Below are 18,159 nucleotides of genomic sequence, written 5' to 3'. Positions count from 1 at the left end.
CCCAACATATTCAGAAGTAACTAAGCCTATGTACCAAGGACGTGAAGCAAAGCACACCAAACTCCATGTGTCAGTCAACAGAAGGCATCCTCTCCTCAAGCTATGCAGCCTGAGACGAGGTTCGCTTCTGTGGGCGTGATGTGTATGAACCACTCACTGGGCCGCTGAGTTAACAAAGCTACTGAGTCTGGTGGTCATGTTTGCATTATACCTGGACGTTTAGACCATCTCCTTCCTTGGATGACCCCACTCTTCCAGCACTATCAAATTTCTTTCTGCATTAGGAGTCAAGTACAGAGGAGCAAACTCAAGACACCATGCAAGGCCCAGGTATTAAAGAAAACAGTATGGTCACCCCCATCTCCACCCCCAAAGGCTCTACCACTTCCTCACCTGCTCTCACCCCTGAATCCTAACCAGCTGCAATTCAGATCAGTCTCTGCATTCAGCCCATAAAATGTGTCTATTTTTAACAAGGAGGCATGATTAAATCATATCAGATGTCTTGTTTACTACATTAACCTCAGTTTCTGTTTAATATGCTTCTCAAAGAAAAGAAGACAGCTTGCCTGGAACGGCTGGGCTTTAATGAGCCTATACTGGGTATGAGAGATCTCCGCTAGGGAAAAGCCGGCCATATTTAAAGGCATTAAATACTCATGAATGAGCCATAGAATTTAATTTAAAGCTCTGGAATACAAGCTCAGGCACAAGCACCGTCCTCTTCAGGTCCTTTAAAGGACTGAAGAATCATGCTTGTTGCTGTTAGGAGGCAGTGTCAGGAATCTGTCAGTTCAATACCAGCCTGGGATACACAGCAAGTTCCTCACCATCCTGAGCTTTATGGTAAGATGGAAAGAGGAGAATGTAAAGGACCCAGGGAGGGGGACATCATAGGATGGTCTTTGTTTTGAAGAAAAATTTATTTTAGCATAATCTTGGGGATACCTCAAAAAACATTCTATTCTTAGATTTGAGGGTTGATAGGCATGAAACACCTGTACCCGGTTATGTCCTTGGTACACAGGCCCAGGAGTGAGTCACCTGATCTGACTAGCTAGGTGGGTGTCTCCTCCCATCCTCATTGCTTGGCATCTGTCCCTCCAAAGGCTACACACTGAAGTGAACCACCTCCCCAGACAAAGGAGCACCTTCCTACCCTCCAGGGTGTTCTGAGCTACTCCCCTGCCAGAATCTCCAGCCAAGGCCTCAGGCACATTGTTCTCTGCTATCAGGTGCTCTGGGAGAGCTTGCAGAAAGGTTTCATGGCTTCCCCCTAGACCCAGCCTAAGCACTGCCACTAATTCCATCCAGCTTGTATAATGTTTTAAGATTTACTTTACCTTATGTGTATGAGTGTTTTACCTGAAAGAGGAGTTGGATCCCCCTGAAACTGGAGTTGTGAGAACTGAATGTGGATCCTCTGAAAGAGCAACAAGTACCCTTAACTTCTGAGTCACCTCTCCAGCCCCTCTTACCTTTCTTAGCAAAGGTGTGCAGCAGCACACTACAGTCTATAATATACACAGACTAAACCCAACAACCCTGTGGAGCACCGCTGAGTAGGGGGCCAAGTTGCAGGGTCACCAGGAGCAGCCCAGGAGAGCCAGTTCCACGAAGACTTGTTCAGTGTCTGTGAGCCACACGCAGCAGGTGCCCAGGATGGAGCCTTCCTCCCTACACACCTCCCACCTCGTCTTATCGGGTGGGCCACACACACAGCACTCAATCAACAAAAGCCATGAAAAGTATTATCATCTTTGTGGCTTATGAAAAGCCGTAATTCTTCTTCCTGTTCCACTCAAAGACACCTGAAGTTGCCTGGTCTTAAACATGGCCCACCTAAGCTACCGGAGGCAGGAAAGAGGATGGAAAAACAAAGTGGTTCTAAATTCGCACACACATTTCTAAACCCACCATCCTTCAGAAATGCCCACAGGAGGAAGAAATTTCCTCAACTGTTCTGTGGCTGAGAACACCTGGGGTTTCAGGATCAGTGATAATGGGAAATTTACCATAAACAGGGAATGTGAACAAAATTAGAAAGCCTTTCAGGAAAGAGGGAGAAAGCAGCCCCCGGACGCCGGGGCAGGTGGGCAAGGACAGCAATTTTCTGCCAAGCAGAAAAATATAAGTAAAAAGATTAGTCCTACGCAACTTTTGTTTTCTACACATCCAGCACCCAGGATGGCCCTGGTCAGAAGGCTGCTTGGCTCCTGGCTACTGTGGTGTTTTTTCTTTCTTGACAATTCACTTCCCCAACAGGCACGGTGCCAACTCAAATGAGACTCGGAGCACTGAAAAGCCCTTCAGGTAAACAGTGTGATAAGCTAAACTGAAAAACTAGACAATGTTTTTGGACTATGAGGTAGTTGCTATGGAGACAGTTGCTAATTAACTGCTTTCAAGCAGGAGAACAAAGGGCTCAGGGCAGGCAGGCCTTTGTATCTCCAAGCTAGCAATGCCTCGAGCTTGCGCAACAGCACGTCGCTCATATCTGGAATACCTGAGACCCGGCTGGTCTGCTAGATGCCTGGGGAATTGACAAAAGTACACTTTCCTCATCTTGACCTGGATTAACAGCACCTGGCCACCAGAACCTGTCAGGGAAGCACGAAATGGCAGACTTCAGAGAAATCAACAAAAGCCTGGTCCTTTCCTAAACAGTTATCTCCATTGCTGCCTGAAGACAATGGGGAGGTGGTTGAATGAAGGGCTGGGCAGAGGAACGTTTTTTGTTTTGGGTCCTGGGGTTGAACCCAGAGCTTTGCACATACATGCTAAGCGTGCATTCTATCATGGAACTACACCCAAGAGATAATGCAGGAGAATGAGTAACTTGTATGTAGGCATGTGTTTCTGATGAGCATGCATGACTAGGTGCTCTTGTCTTATATTTCGAGACAGGGTCTTTTACTGAATATGGACCACACTAATGTGGCCTAGCTGTCTGGTGAGAGACCCTATAGAATATTCTGTCTCTACACCCCAGCACTGGGGCTCAGACCCACGCAACCAGTCCTATCTTGTGCATGGGAATCCAGATTTGGGTGTGTAGCGAGCACTTTTACCACTGAGGCATCATCTCAGTATGCCTCCACTCCAATTTATAAACGTTCAGTTTAACTGTTCGTGCTTTATTATAGACCCCAAAAAAACTCATTTCAAAACAGACAAATCTCTCCTCTTCTGGGATTCAAGTTCCCCGTGGAAGACTTATGTCTGGATATAGCTCAAGACCCAACAATAAACCACAACCACACCATGCGCCTTAGCCACACCGTACACCTTAGCCCAACACCATGTACACTCAATAAGCGCGCACAAGAGCGCAACTGAAACGTGTGTATCTGTCACCCGCTCTTTCCTCCTCCGTCACCACCCCAAAGTTACTGGGCTTATCCCAACGCAGCAATGCTATACTCTGAAGGGCTGGCCCCAGTGCCACAGCCCTTTACCAACATCAACACTGAAGCAGCATTAGCACATGACAGCTAGTGACCGCCGGGTCTTGGAAAGACTCGAAGAACTCTGATACCTCCACTGAGACCCAAGTACTTGTTTATGCCAGGTTACATGAAACATATCTGCATTGCATAAATGCCCAGTAAGCTTCGCCTCAGAGAACACATCAAACACTCTTTATTCTTAAGAAGAACCTCAGATCGATGCGACCTGGAGCATCTACCTTCATTAGCAGAGGCAGAGTCGGGATTAAGCAGGCCATGATTCTCAGAGACACAATAAGAGAATTCTCAGCTGGATTCTGGGTGTTCATAAACAACCTCAGAAAAGGCTGATGGTGTTCTGGCATGGCTGACATCCAGCAAAGGGCACGAGCTGTCAAAGCAGGCATGCTGGATCACACCCAGGTCCTTGTGGTACGGTCTTTTGCAATACTGGCCCCTTTGAGCTCTGGCTTTCACGTTTGCAAAGATACCAGTTTCAGAGAGTCACTGAGCTGGCTGCCCGCTTGCTCCAGCCCCTCGTCTACAGCGAGCAGTCAAGAGACCACAGCTGCTTACCGCAGTCTCCATTTATTAACTGCTTCCCTTTACAATGGCATAAAGCTGCTGGAGACTTTAATTCCCCAGTAAAGGAAATAGGTATTTTCAATAGGGACTTGTGACTCTCTGCCCACAATACAAATGACTGTGTCCAATGTCCAGAGTGAATGGTGGGCACTGGACCTGTCACACTCAGGCTCAGTTGCTGGTATAAACTGGCTCTGTTCTTATGAAAACAAGGAGTTAAACTGTTCTGCAGCAGGCAGTTTTTAAATAAGGCTTGCAGCCTAGGCCCCTCCCTGCCTGGGTTAAATTTCATCAGCCAGTGCCCAGGGGCATCTCACCTCATCTCATTTCAATGTTTCCTCTACTCCTTCCAGATTGTCCCCATCCATCCATCCATCCATCCACTCATTCAACAGAACTTACCAGCCATGAAAGTTGTGGCAGACATAGTATGCTAATGCAGAGAACACAAAAACCTGATTCCAACTCACAAGAGGTTCAAGAGGTTCGTAAGCCAGTATCACTGACGTAGGACCCTTAAAAATCTATGAAAAGGAGCTGGTAAGATAGCTCAGTGGGTAAAGGCTCTTACCAAGCTTGGCAGCCGCTATCAATCCCCCAGAGCCCACATGATGGAAAGAGAGAACTGATTTCCCATGTCATCCTCCACCGTCCGCCCAAGGGCTGCGGCAGGTACTCCCCCACGGTGAATAAGTAACTGTGAGAAGTCAGGCATGGTTGCGCATGCTAGTAAATCTAGGGATATGGGAGGCTGAAGCAGGAGGGTTAAGAGTTCAAAGCCAGCCTCAGCTGCCTACTGGCCTGAGCGACATAAGACTTTGTCTCAAAAACAAACCAGGGAGATTGGCCTTCTAAGAGTACATGTGCTGAGGGGTGGTTTTCCTAGAGGAAGAAGACAGGGATGTCGGGCACTATTCCTTTTGGTACCACCATGCACATCCACCACTTGTATCCCAGCCTGCAAAGCCAAGAGGGGCCAGTATAGGGGGAAAGGCAGGAAGGCTGGATATCGGGTATGATATTAGGTAATATTATTCTCCACTCCCTCTGACACCTAATTCCTTGGCCTGGTTGTCTCCCACCACTGAGTCAACTCCATGGGCCAAGCTCAAGCACAAGGGAACAAGAAGCGTGTCTCCCATCAGCCACCTCTGGTGGTATAAAAACTGCCGCCCCCCCCCCCGCCCCTCCTTCAGAAGCTTGCTCACCTACCCTCTGTCCAGATGCCACCACTATGACATGTAAAGTCTCTACGCTGAAATAGCTGAAGTCTGAGATCACAAACACAAAGAGAGTAACCTTAGCTGAGAAGTCAGGCTCTGACTCCTCACTCCCGACATGAATGGCTGCAGACCTTTCTGGGTAGAGCCTGCCTGGCTCTGGAGGGAGAAAAATGATCCCCTACACTCCAATCACAGTGGAACCATGGTTCACCAACTGCCCAGATCTCCTCTGAAAACCAGCTCTCTACCAGGAGAATTTCCCGGTGACCACTATGAGTAACTCTCCTGAGGCTTCTCAGGCCACACAGCCCAAGAAAACTCTAGAAATTCTAAAGATTTTTTTTTTAACCAAACTAGATCTTTAAAAAAAAAAAAAAAAATCATTGCATCACCTGTTAATTTTCCCACTTCCAAAAAAAAAAAAAAAAATTCTCAGCTGCCTACTTCTGCTGTTTTGCATATGTACACATGGGATTCCCGGTGGAAGGAACCAAGACAGAGACTCGGGTCACACACAGCTGTCGGAGCAAGGGCTGGGAGTTCCTATGGTTCAAATTGCAAATGTTCGTGCTGTTCGACTAAGGGATATAGTATCTGAAACAGTAACCATAAATTAAAGTGATACATGCCTTGAGTGGTTGGTTTTTTTAATTTAACACACAGATACACAGACAGGCACACACAAAATCCGACAAGAGAGAGAAAACCTGAAGTTATGTCTGGGGGAGCATACTACAGCCCTGGCACTGGGAGGCAGGAAACAGAGAGTTCCTGGCCAGCCTAGGATAAGGCTATGCAAAATAGAGATGAAAAAAATACAAAGATTTGTGAGACTAAAAGGCATAGCATTGGATATTAAATTGGTAATAATGAACTAATTGTCATCTGCATAAATATTGGGGTCCATGGAGTTTTAAAAAGTGCCTTTTTCAAACAGGTTTTTCTTTTATGTATGTCTATATGTGGGTTTGTGCATGTGAATGTAGTATGGACAGAAGCCAGAAGAGGGCACCAGATCCACCCGGGGCTGCAGTTATGAGCAGTAGTGAGCTGCCAAACTTGGGTGCAGAGAGCCGATCTCAGGTCCTGTCTGCCAGAGCAGAGGTGCTCTTAAGCTGCTGAGCCAGGTCTCTAGCCTTAAAATGACTTTTAACTGCACTGACTGGCATCTGTGAAAGGAGGACAGGTACACATACTTCTCAGGGGTGTTTTAAGATGTCACTCATTTAATAATTTTAAACTTAAATAAGTTGATCTATATTAAGAAACTGCAAAACCAGTTCACACTTGTTTCTCATATGACAAGTGAAACCCACGGGTAAATTACATGCAAACAGTGAATAAGCACTTCTTCTAAAGCTACTCTCTCAGGTTTTAGTGAACCATTAGCAGCTCCCGGTTAAAACACAACTGTGCCACTGCTCTGATCGGCCAAGCCCATCTTTCTACTTTGAGCACCGTGCCATCGAGCCAATCACCAAGTCTGTGCTTTTGTTCGTTGCTTATTTAAGGTGAAAAAGGAAGGGAGAGTAAAGATAAGTCAGTTGGTGAGCTCACATCCCTACCCCTCCCCTAAGAGTGATGGGATTTCCGGGAGACATCAATCACTACCACTACAGAAACTCAGGCTCCTTTTATGGAGACCTGGAATCCAGAGTCTCAAGCATCTAAAGGAAAATTGGGAACCAGGGCTGCTTTTGAGCTAAGCTCAACTGCAAATGCAAGATGTTTGCCTCCAGTGATCACACACAGCACCCTGTGCTCTACATACCGGAAGGCCTTTCCATGTGCTTGTTTCAATAAACAAGCTCACTGGCTCCAATTCCCTTCATGCATGTCTTTGACCTGAAATCTGAGATTCTACTAAGTGTGGACCAAATCTGATGAGGAAAATGGCAATCGAATTCTAGCCTTTAAAGAAGACAACTTAACCCCACTTGAACCTGACTTCAAGGAGCTGGGCTAACACCTGGGTAGTATGTCAATCAAAGTACATCAGGTTACAACAAAGTTAAAGAAACATGCTAGACGAGACATACTCTCCAAGTCTGGAGGAAAGAAACCAAAATAAGACTGAGCGGTCCAGTAAGAGCTGGTGGAAGCCAGAGGACAGGCATGCATCACTTCTGATCAGCAACCACCAAGCGTGTATGGTGTGTGTATGTGTGTGTGTGGTGTGTGTGTGTGCTCTCACAACCGTCTGTGTAATAAGATCAGATGCCCTATTCTGGTGTGTTGGAAGACAGCAACTGTGTACTCATACACATAAAATAAATAAATCTTTAAAAAAAAGGAATTAGTGCTAAGGAAATTACCAACTTCATCATTCTATAACATTTATAATAGCTATTTATGGAAGGAAAAATGATTAAAATAAAGCATATTTGAATATGTAACACACTTCCTGTTTATATTTCTTGATACACAAAACCATTTTTTGAGTAATTTCAGAGATTTTTTTTCAATGATGTGTGGTTATGTAAGTTACAATCTTGAGCTGGGAGTAGTGGTACACTCTTTTATTTTCAGCACTCAGGAGGCAGAGGCCGGCGGTTCTGAGTTCCAGACCAGCCTGGACTACAGAGCAAGTTTAAGGACAGCCAGGGCCACATACAGAAATCTGTCCTGAAAAAAGTATTTTTATGAAGCTATAATTTAGATTAGGTGCTCCTTTGCTAGCAAAGATGGCGGCAGCTGCTGCAAGCCCAGTAGTCGGTGCAAAGCCAGCATTGCATGAGATTCACATTCACTTATGCCAGCGTTCCCCAGGCAGCCAGGGTGGGAGGGATTTCATCCAGCAATGGTACGTGGAGCTGAAGAAGGTACACCCCGACCTGCCCATTCTAATCCGCGAATGTTCAGAGGTGCAATCCAAGCTCTGGGCCCACTATGCTTTTGGCCAAGAGAAGAACGTGTCTCTGAACAATCTGAGTGCTGCTGAGGTGACCAGAGCCATGGAGAATGTGCTAAGCAGCAAAGCTTGAAGGAAGTGTCTCCACTGAGGACTGAACAAGCCCACCAGAACCTCCCAGACTGAAGACAATGTGGGGAAATGTGTTCTTTTGGTCCTTATAAAGCTTACGCTGTACAGTGTTGCTTCAAAAAAATTTTAAAAAAGAAGCTAATTTAAATGTCAGTTATATAAAAAGTTGCGAGCTGGGGGCGATGGGAGGGGTGAGATAGGATATATACCAAACTATTATTAATTAGGCTGTGGTCAATATTCCTGGCAGCTCCTTGTACTACCTCCTATTTGGTCAATGTCTAAACAAATAAATATTAACTTGACTAATTTCCAGAATAGGAACTTAATTTTAATGTTTTTCAATTTCTTCTAATGCTACGAGTAAAATGGAAAACAAGTATACTTTAAGATTAGAAACTCTGACTTACAATTTTCACTAAGAATCATTTGCATAGAAGATAATACGGTCACTAACCCTGATGGAGCATTTTACCACAGTCCAGCGTACCAACCTTCCTATGTCTCATTTAATCCTCACAGCAGCAGCTGTTCCCCAGGCCTGCCCGGTGTTAAAGGGTTCCCACTAGGAAATGGGTACACAGGCTCTGCAGACAAAAGCTTCTCAGTGCACATCCCAGCCTCATAGTCTAACCCCAGGACTCCTGAGAGTCTAGCATTTGGAGGGGTCCCCAACAGCCACGTTGTAAGCATGTGTGAGCATCACCCAGGCACACTCTCCATTAAGACAAAACAGCAGCGTCTCCAGACTGGCCCCAAACCTTCTTCACAGTACTGCACACTGCACGGGGCTTACAGCTTTCCTTTCCTTGTTGCCCTCAAGAGTCCTTAGAACTCGTCCCCAACCCAGTGAAAGTTCCAGGCCAGAAGAAATGCCCCAGAGGGGATGGGCACTGTTACCTACCAGACTGTGATGGAAATCAATCTTAAAAATACCTACTTTCATCTTAGGTCACTCTAGGTCACTTACCAAGGGCTCTAATAAGGAAGGCGAACAAGTATCCCCACGCACTTTCGGGAGTGTCCCCGACACACCCAAGGTCAAGCCTGCAGCCTCACCTCCCAGACCCTAGCCTGAGTTTCAGGAAAGAATCCACAACTCCAACTGTTCTCTGGTGAGCATTTCTAGGTCTCATAGGTGTTTAGAGCTCTGTGGTTTCCTGGGGCCATCTACTTTATCCTAGTAGCCATTACATAAGTATGAGTATTATATGAATATGAGTGTTAGAGAACTCATATCCCAAATGTGGGAGATTGTTTGATCCAGACTATCCTGGTCAAAAGGCCCTGAGGCTGATACTTAACGTAACTCCTACCCTTCACTCAACCACCTGTCACCTAGAACTGGTTGGAACCAGGAAAAGCCTGTTGTTCCAGTGCACGAGAAGTTCAATCACTGTAACTTCTAAAAGAAGATCCCACCCACCTCAGAAACTGACAAGTTTTTATCGCATCTCAGTATTGACAGAATTTTCCATTAGCCAGGAATCTCTCTTCCAAAGCCTGCAACCCACATAACCAGCAGAGGTCCACCCACGCTGGCTCAGAGGAATGTAGGTGACTAAGGCCCGGGAGACCTTAGACAGACATCTTTCATGGATAAATGTTTCCACCACCTTTCTCAGCTTCCGGAGCCCCAGGCTTAAAGGCATGCATTCCCAAGACCAGACAACCAATATTCTTTCTTGCAACACAAAGGTTGTAAAGAAATACCTGGCATTTGTTAGGTACAAGTCCCACTACACAAAACCATCCCGGGAACATCTTGGCAGTGTCCTCATACCCAGTCCCTAGGAGGCCACCTGTGAGAGCAGTGCTCCTTGAAGTGTGAGTATGCATATAAATGTGTTTGCTTCTCTTGGATAGACTGACTCAAGCAGAACAACTCTATGCAGAACATCTAAGAACTTCCTGGTTGCTGTCCAAGAAAGCTCACTTCTCGAATTCTCCCCACTTATGTGAGAGGAAGCCCAACTCCCCGGTCTTCCCCACTATCAGGCTTGCTGAGCACAGTTGTCCTAAGGACTGGAAGGTGTCTGCAGCAGACAGTGGAGTCGGTGTTCCTGTGTGCCTTTTGGCAGTTTTTATGCCCTTCTTAAGAGAGAATGCCGGCTTAGATCCACGAGCGACATTGGTGAAAGTTTGGGTTGGTAAATGAGACACACACAAGAGCTTCTCTTTGAGCCTATGTCATATCAGAGAGAGTAAATGGATACAAATGTCCCTTCACTAGAGTCCCTTCTGCCCCAGCTTAAAAGAAAAAACAAGTTACTTGCACCCTCCTTCTCTCCTCAGCCTCACACAGGGGTGAGGACACTTTTGTCCTCTTTGTCCAAATTTAACCAACCAGTCTTTTAGTGGGCAAATGGTTACCCCAAGGAGCACAGAGATAAATACTTGTGCGCAGCTTCCGTACGATGACTTCAGCAACATGTACATGTTATGCACAAGTAAGTATCAAAGTAAAACCGAACCAGACCATCTCTGGACATGCTGGGAAAAAGGGTCCCCTGCGGCAAGTAACAGGTACTCGAAGAGGCTTCGGAGCATCTCCAGCTTAGAACTGCCCCTGGAGAGTAAGGTCTGCAATCACGGTTATCCCCCAGACCAGAGCCCTGCGGAGGTAATGAGCTGAAACCTGTGGCTGGCGCGCGCGCGCGCGCGCACACACACACACACACACACACACACACACACACACACTGCTGAGGTAGGAATCTGTCACCAGCCAGTGACAAATTTAAATAGCAGTGCAGGGATTCATGCAGCTCAGGCCTAACACAGGCATCAAAGCGGCTGGAGGCCACAGCCCCCTACCGGGGCCCTTCTGCTCCCTTAGCCCAGTGGGCAAGACCCAGAATGTGAAGTGCTGTCTGTGTACCAGCTGAGCCCAGCATAGGCCCAACTCAGGGTGATGCCTACAGCAGCCCAGCTGAGCCCAGCTGCACCCCCAGCCAGACACAGATCTCTACATGCTGCGTGCTCCATTCTCAGCTTACATTTGCTGATGCTAATTATCAAGCTAGCTGGGTAACCATCTGGAGAGATAGCAGCCAGAAAGGCACGTTCCCTGGAACTTAGGGCTCCCACCTACTCGGGGCCTATAACTCTACCTCACCTGCTTGCTCCCCCTCAAGGCATTAGAATTTGAACTGGCATGTCCGTGGATAACACATCAGCAGGTCTCAGGCAACACATAATGGGGCTAGAGAGATGGCTTGGTTAAAGGCAAGTGACTGTTCTTGAGAATCAAGGTTCAGCTCCAGCACCCACAACGGGACACTCACAACTCCCTGTAACTCCTGTGCATATGTACACAGGCAGGCAGGCAGGCAGGCAGGCAGGCAGGCAGGCAGGCAGGCACACACACACACACAATTTTAAAGTAATAAAAATGGCTTAGCAGGTTCCATATAGGGATGCATATACACATTTGTATGTGTAACAATTAGAAGAAAAGGTAGGGTAAGCAAATGGGTTGGAAGGGAGAAGCAAGGCAATATTTTAATTTAAAAAATATTAAACAAAACAGCAAACCTTTAATAACAAAAGCAATTCTGATAAGGATGATGTTGGCCAAGACAGACCACCAACTTATGTGAAAAGCTGGGTACTGTGGAACGGGCCAATACAAGCCACCTCACCTCGGAAAGCTTCCATGTTGGCTTTATTAGTCACAATTTTTAATTTATTTATTTATGGAGGGAGGTGGTTTACCACAATGTGTGTGTGGAGGTCTGAGGCGGTTTGCAGGAGACAATTCTCCTTCCACCATCTGAGGTCCTGGGACAGAACTGAGGCCGCCAGGCTCAGCGAAGAGAAGAGAAGCCTTACCAAACCACTGGGCCGTCCTGCCAGTTCCATTCTACAAAAGGGCTCTATGACTTAAAGAAATCGGTCAAGAGTGATGGGCAATAATGCTAGATCTTTCTCCTCTAAAGTAAGTACTCCCTCCCTCACCACAGTGAGTAGCCTCAAATACACTTGAACACTTTTAAATTGAGTTTAAATATCTGACCCGCTCCCTTACCAAAAATAAGCTGTTACCATACAGAAAGAAAGCTATTATAAACAACTGCCCTTCTTGTTAATTATGCACACACACCTGGATTCTAACTTCACTCCAAGTAGTCAGCCCTTCCGTGTTACCTCAGCTTGTGCCTGAGGCACCAAACACTGGCTGCCGGGTCAGCTCAGTTCTCATGTGAGATGCCAACTGGGCCTTCATAGCAGCTCCTGAGCTGGGGGGACCTGGTCTGTTTTCACATCTGAAACTGTGGGAGGTTGATGGGTTCAAGTGTGCGCCTTCTCAGATGCACTTCATGGGTCCTCTGAAAGCGCTCAGTGAGTCCTCAGCAAAGCTGCTCTGCCAGGCTGCCAGTAGTCAGCAGGCTTGTCAACAGTTTCTGGAAAATATTTGCCTGTACTGTCAAATTCCCATCAAAACTGCTGACATTTAGAATAATTTTCATTACTTAAAAGCCAAACCTGTATAGACTCGGTACTTCCCCCCCACAAAGAACATATTTTATGAAATCAAACGAATATCTTTACTTTTAAATATAATCACTATTTGTGTGACATTTAAACATCTTTCCCCTCATGTCTACTTGTCTTTATGCGCACTGGCATGTGAGCCACAAGGCAGGTATGGAGGTCAAAGGACACCGTACAGGAGTCCACTCTCTCCTTCTACTGTGTAGGTTCCAGGGCTTGAACTCGGGTCACCAGGCTTGGCAGCAAGCTCTTTACCTGTGATGCACCATACTGACCCTGTTCACACTGCATATGAAGTCGGTCTGGATATGTCGCCCAACTGGCCTCGAGCTCTCTACCCTCTCACCTCAGCCCTGGGGCTGGGCTTACACCTGTAAAGATGGCTCCTGGCTTCTCTGAATCTCCAAGCAGGCTGCCCCTGCAGGTAAAGCAGAGTTCCTTATCTGCCTTTTCAGACTGGAAAAGAAAGAAGTTGTCAGGCCCATCGGTTCTCTGGCAATTTCAATTTTAGTCAATTAGTCTACCAAAAACAACTTCAGGGCTGCAGAGATGACTCAGTGGGTAAGAAAGAGGGCTTCCCAAAAAAGCATGGGATCTGCCACACTTCTAACACTGTGTAAGGTGGAGACGGGGGTATTATTGAGCCTTGTTCTAGGTTCAATGAGAGGCTGTTTCAGAGTGTAAAGGAGAGAGTGGTAGGACAGGCTCAGTGTGGCCTCTATGAAGGCACTGGGGCAGACAAAATACCATGATTTCTGTTCGGAATTTATATACATACTTTATAAATACGTATATACACCTATATACAGATGTACATTAAAGTAGGAGGGCCTGTTTTCCAGACAAGCAAGAGAAGGGGAGAGAGGACCATGGAGGAGTGGTCAATCTGTTCTGGCTGTTTCTTCTTAACTGGATATGGGGCTAACATATTAATATTTATCCACCACTCCCTCAAACACTCCACCACACTCCACTGTAATCTCCACGAATCCAGGAGCTCACACCTGGTTTTACTCACTGTAGTCTCCACAGTGCTTGGGACAGCCTCGCCATATGTTGTTCCTGACACTCCACAAACTGCCACTGGGCTAAATAAAAGAGCAACATGACTGGCTTCCCTCTGCAGTGAGCAAACCTGGCCTGTCCATCCTCACTGGGGTTGCCATGTAAAACACAACCTTTGCATAGGACATGCTTGATTTAGAAAATGACTTATGCCCAATTCAAATCTAACTGGGCACCTCGCATTAAACAAGGAAATCTTAGTATTAATTATAGGAGAGAATGGTCAGACTCAGCCCACCCAAGACCTCCAGGGGAGGCAAAACTCTAGGGTGCCATCTGAAGACCCAGTGACCTTTTCTGTCCTTTATTACAGAGGCCCTGTGGTGACCGAGTAGTGCCAGATTTGGATGAGAAAAGGCTTGGTGCTGGCTAAGGCAGCCACAGGACGGAGCCCTGGCGTCCACCTCTTCTGCTGTCAAAGATCCTGCTCTGCCAAGGGTTGAGAGGCCCAGCTGCTCAGATGGAAACAATACAGGAGGGGCAAGTAACCAGCTCCCCTCTCCCTCCTGCCAGGAGCCTGCAGCCTCTGGCTTAGCTCTGCACCTGCATAATGCCTCCGATTAGGGCTTCAGCTAGTCAGGACCCTGGAGGAGAAATGTCTCTTGTGACTCATGTGCCACCAGCAGGTCATGGGAAGCCCATGAGCCTGTTTAGAATAAAAAGCTACTCAATGTTAACAGATCCATCCCAAGTCCTGAAAATCAAATTATCCACACCTAGATGCTGCTCGATCATGGATGGGCTCTCAAAGGAGCAGTCTTCAGGGTTTCCTCAGGGTTCCTATCTGCTTTCCTGGGCCTCTGGTGTGGGAGGGGTCTGAAGTCTCTGCTCCATAGACCATACCTCAATCTAAAGTTCCTGGTACCCAAAATCCCGGGATGGAGGCTGGTGGGTAAGTCAGTGTCATCGGTCCAAAGAGGAGGTATGGGAAGGAAGGTCCCACTTGAGGCGCTGCCTAACATGGTCCTGCTTGATTCTGCTTCTCCTGGTGTCGTTACAATCACCACCCACTTACTCTCCAAAGTGTTTCTGTTTGGACTTTAGACAGGACAGCCAGCTTAGGCTGGGGACACACTGGGAACAACATCTGAGCCCTGGGACTAGGATGTCAGAAGGGGACAGCTATGTGGGAGCAGCTGCAAACAAGGCAGCCAGTGTGTCCCCAGAACTGGAACTAGGAAAGGGCCTCACTGGAAGCATCACTTCTCTGAAAGCTGAGGCGGCCAGATCTCTTAGCCTTAAGTTCCAGGGGCAGCTGCTGTGAGCCTGCCCTGCCCTCCCCTCCACCCAGCCCACAGGAGCACATGCAGGCCTACACGTCCTCAGCTCCCAGGCCCCCAGAAAGCCCCAGCCATCTTCACATGAGGGTATCAAATGACTGGGAAGCTACCTTTGATCTGATGCAGAGAAAGGGCAGGCCCTGCGACTCTGACAGGACCCGCCTACCAACCATCTCTGGGTTTTCTCTACAATTTTCAAAACCCTGAGGTTGGATCCAGAACAATGAGTCAAAGAGGGCTTGGGGACTATCTCCTGCCAGCATCTCCACTTAGTGAAGATGGAGCTGCAAAAAGGAAACCACATAGGGAGTCAAACTCCTGGGGAGGCTGGAGCAAGGCACACCCCTCCACCCCAGGCACTGGGTCCAGACAGCTTTGGTGTTAAGAAAGGCTAGGCTCATGGAGGGTTGGGGGAGCCCCTACAGTAGAGCAGGTCAGGGCGTTTACATGCCGAGGCTTATGGGAAAACCATCATGCCTGCATCCCACCTGGCCAGAAGGTATGTCTCAACAGTGAACGTGTTATGCAGCCAGCACAGGACTCCAGGCTCGTCCACCATCATGAACCATCAGATACTTACTAAGACTTTGCATGGCTTAGCTACATGGAGTTGAGACCATGGGTGGCTCTGACAGCCTCCTTAGGGCTCTCTCTCAGTCTTCCTCTCTATATATCAACAATACAATCTCACCCACTTCCAAGATCCTAACCCTAACTGTGTTGATGTCTCAAATCCTTAACTGTACCTGCAGAAAGCCCCACTGCATGGAAACTCCCCAATCCAAATGCACCACTCCTGAGCTGCCCACTGAAGCCTGCTCCTCCTTGCTGCCTACCATTCTCTGCAAATGATAGTCAGCCATGTGGATGAAAGGTCACCATCCTACGACCCCTGCACTGTAAGCTCAAATAACTAGTCTCTGATATAAGACCTAAAGTCCCGGGCTGGAGAGATGGCTCAGTGGTTAAGAGCACTGACTGCTCTTCCAGGGGTCCTGAGTTCAATTCCCAGCAATTCAACACAACCATCTGTAGTGTCAGTCAATGCCTTCTTCTGGTGTATCTGAAGACAGCTACAATGTACTTATATTAAATAAATAGATAAATAACCTAAAAACCCATTCCCACCTTATATCCTGTCCTTGTCACTCCCTTAGCCTCAGTCCTCATGGAAGAGACCCACGAGCAGTGAAGTCTAAAAGTACATCTACGGTATTTCCTCCCAGCCTTGGCTCTCTGGACTTTACCATGCCTCCAGTTCTGTCCTTCTAGATGCATTACATCCTACCTCTACTCTCAATCTGTACACTGCTGACTCCTATGAGCTGGCTCACAAGTCCCTAAGCCAGTGGCCAGTCAGTACTGCAGTCTGGTAAATTACTCTAACCCAAGCTGAACCAGATTACACACACACATACAAAGTCATCTGGGAATGGCCACTCTTGAGAGTGACTCTCAAACCCAGAGTGGATCAAGGGAATGCAGCATGCAAGGGAGCACCTGCACATGTGCACCCACCCATTCCTGTCATGTAAAACTGCCCCAGGCACACAGACGGACACAGCCACCAAAGCTCCACTGCAAGCTTCCTCTCACCAGAAAAAACATCCTGGGCTATCCTCAAAACTTCATCAGAATATCCTTAAATGTGATTTTTTTTTTTAAAGATGAAACTGTAATAAAGGGGATCCTCTCAGGATGCATAGTGAGCTCTCTACTAACACCTTCCACTCGGTCACGCATGTTTTCAAAGCCTGCAGTGGAGCAGCTGCTGTGCTGAGGACAGAGAATCAGAGAGCGGCCGATTCACAGCATCTGCCCTGGAAGAGTCCTAAGGGATTGGGGACAGACAGACAGGCAGGCAGGCACAGACACATGCGCGCACGCGCGCGCGCACACACACCCCAAAGTGAACTCAACAGTTCCTGGCATAATTTAAGAGAGTCAAGTCTGCCAAGCTCTTTGACAGATGCTTAATGATGTCTTAGAAAGATCCTAGAAATCTAGCCTGAATGACAGGCTTCAGAGACCAAGAGTCTTCCTTAAAAGATTTCTTTTTATTTTATGAATACCTGGGAGTACCTGCATGCATTTGTGCGTGCGCGAGTGTGTGATGTGTGTGTGCTTGTGTGCGTGTGTTTGCGTGCGTGCGTGCGTGCGTGCGGGCCCACAGGCATATACATAAGTATCAAGTACACACCTGGTGCTGAGGATGCCAAGAGTCAGATCCCCCAGGAACCAGAGCCACAAGCAGTTATGAGCTAACACGTGGGTGCTAGGAACCCAGGTCCTCTGCACAGGTCACCAGGATTATTAACTGCTCAGCCACCTCCAGTCCTAGATGAAGTATTTATTTTTATAAGGCCTTGAAGTCCAGTAGGAGTTTAGCAAGCAGGAGAGCAGGATCAAGGATGTCCCCAGATCTAGAAAAATTTACTCTCCCTCTTACACTATTCCGTGGATCCAAACCACCAGAGCGGGTAGCAATGTGGTGACACTAGACTCCTGGGACAGCAAAGAGATCAGAATGCTGGCTCTGGACCCAAACTCAAACTGAGCCTCGTGACTTGGCAGGAACGGTAACCAGCTATATAAACCTAGGCAAGGTGGTAGACTTTTCTGAACCGTGCTAATGTGTGAGGCTACTTTAGATGTATGAATGTCCTTATCCAGACATTGCCCACGCCCTCGATCTCTTCTCAGAAAGAAAATGGACAAAACCAGTGAGCTCTCCTAAGAAAGTCACATGGTCTATGTATTATGAAATGATGACAGTAGTCATTTGTAAAGATCCAGAGGCTTAAATGTCAGGTATTGGAATAGTATCAGGCATACTGCACACATGATAATAATAATTAATGTTGTTCTTACTAGTATTGCTATGATTCCTTGTGATAACAGCCGCCCAGTTCAGGTCAGGCCTTAGTAGCATATATTTCTTTCACTTTTCTTTTTTGGTCAAGGCTGATCTCAAACTCAGGTCTGCTTGCCTCTACCTCTGAAGGACCACCACACCCAGCCATAGTAAAACACCTTTCTAAAGGCTCTTATCACTATGCCAGTGTTCAAGCTGCACA

At 47.1% G+C, this 18,159-nt stretch overlaps 2 protein-coding genes across 10 annotated transcripts in view; one reads left to right on the top strand and one right to left on the bottom strand.

The window, feature by feature from the left end:
• Window positions 1-18,159, bottom strand: part of Tead1 (TEA domain transcription factor 1) — a 217,948-nt gene that overhangs the window by 113,828 nt on the left and 85,961 nt on the right. The gene's annotated exons all lie outside the window — the stretch shown is intronic.
• LOC120099907 (NADH dehydrogenase [ubiquinone] 1 alpha subcomplex subunit 2-like) lies at window positions 5,663-18,041 on the top strand. Its single transcript, XM_063280979.1, has one exon. It carries the CDS (start codon window positions 7,942-7,944, stop codon window positions 8,239-8,241), a length of 300 nt encoding a protein of 99 aa, XP_063137049.1. The 5' UTR covers window positions 5,663-7,941; the 3' UTR covers window positions 8,242-18,041.

Source organism: Rattus norvegicus, chromosome 1 (assembly GCF_036323735.1).
Source record: "Rattus norvegicus strain BN/NHsdMcwi chromosome 1, GRCr8, whole genome shotgun sequence".
Taxonomy (NCBI): Eukaryota; Metazoa; Chordata; class Mammalia; order Rodentia; family Muridae; genus Rattus; species Rattus norvegicus.
This window is presented reverse-complemented; position numbering and strand designations above follow the sequence as displayed.

Coding starts and splice junctions, on each gene's coding strand:
- LOC120099907 (XM_063280979.1), top strand. CDS start 7,942: ATGGCGGCAGCTGCTGCAAGCCCAGTAGTCGGTGCAAAGCCAGCATTG.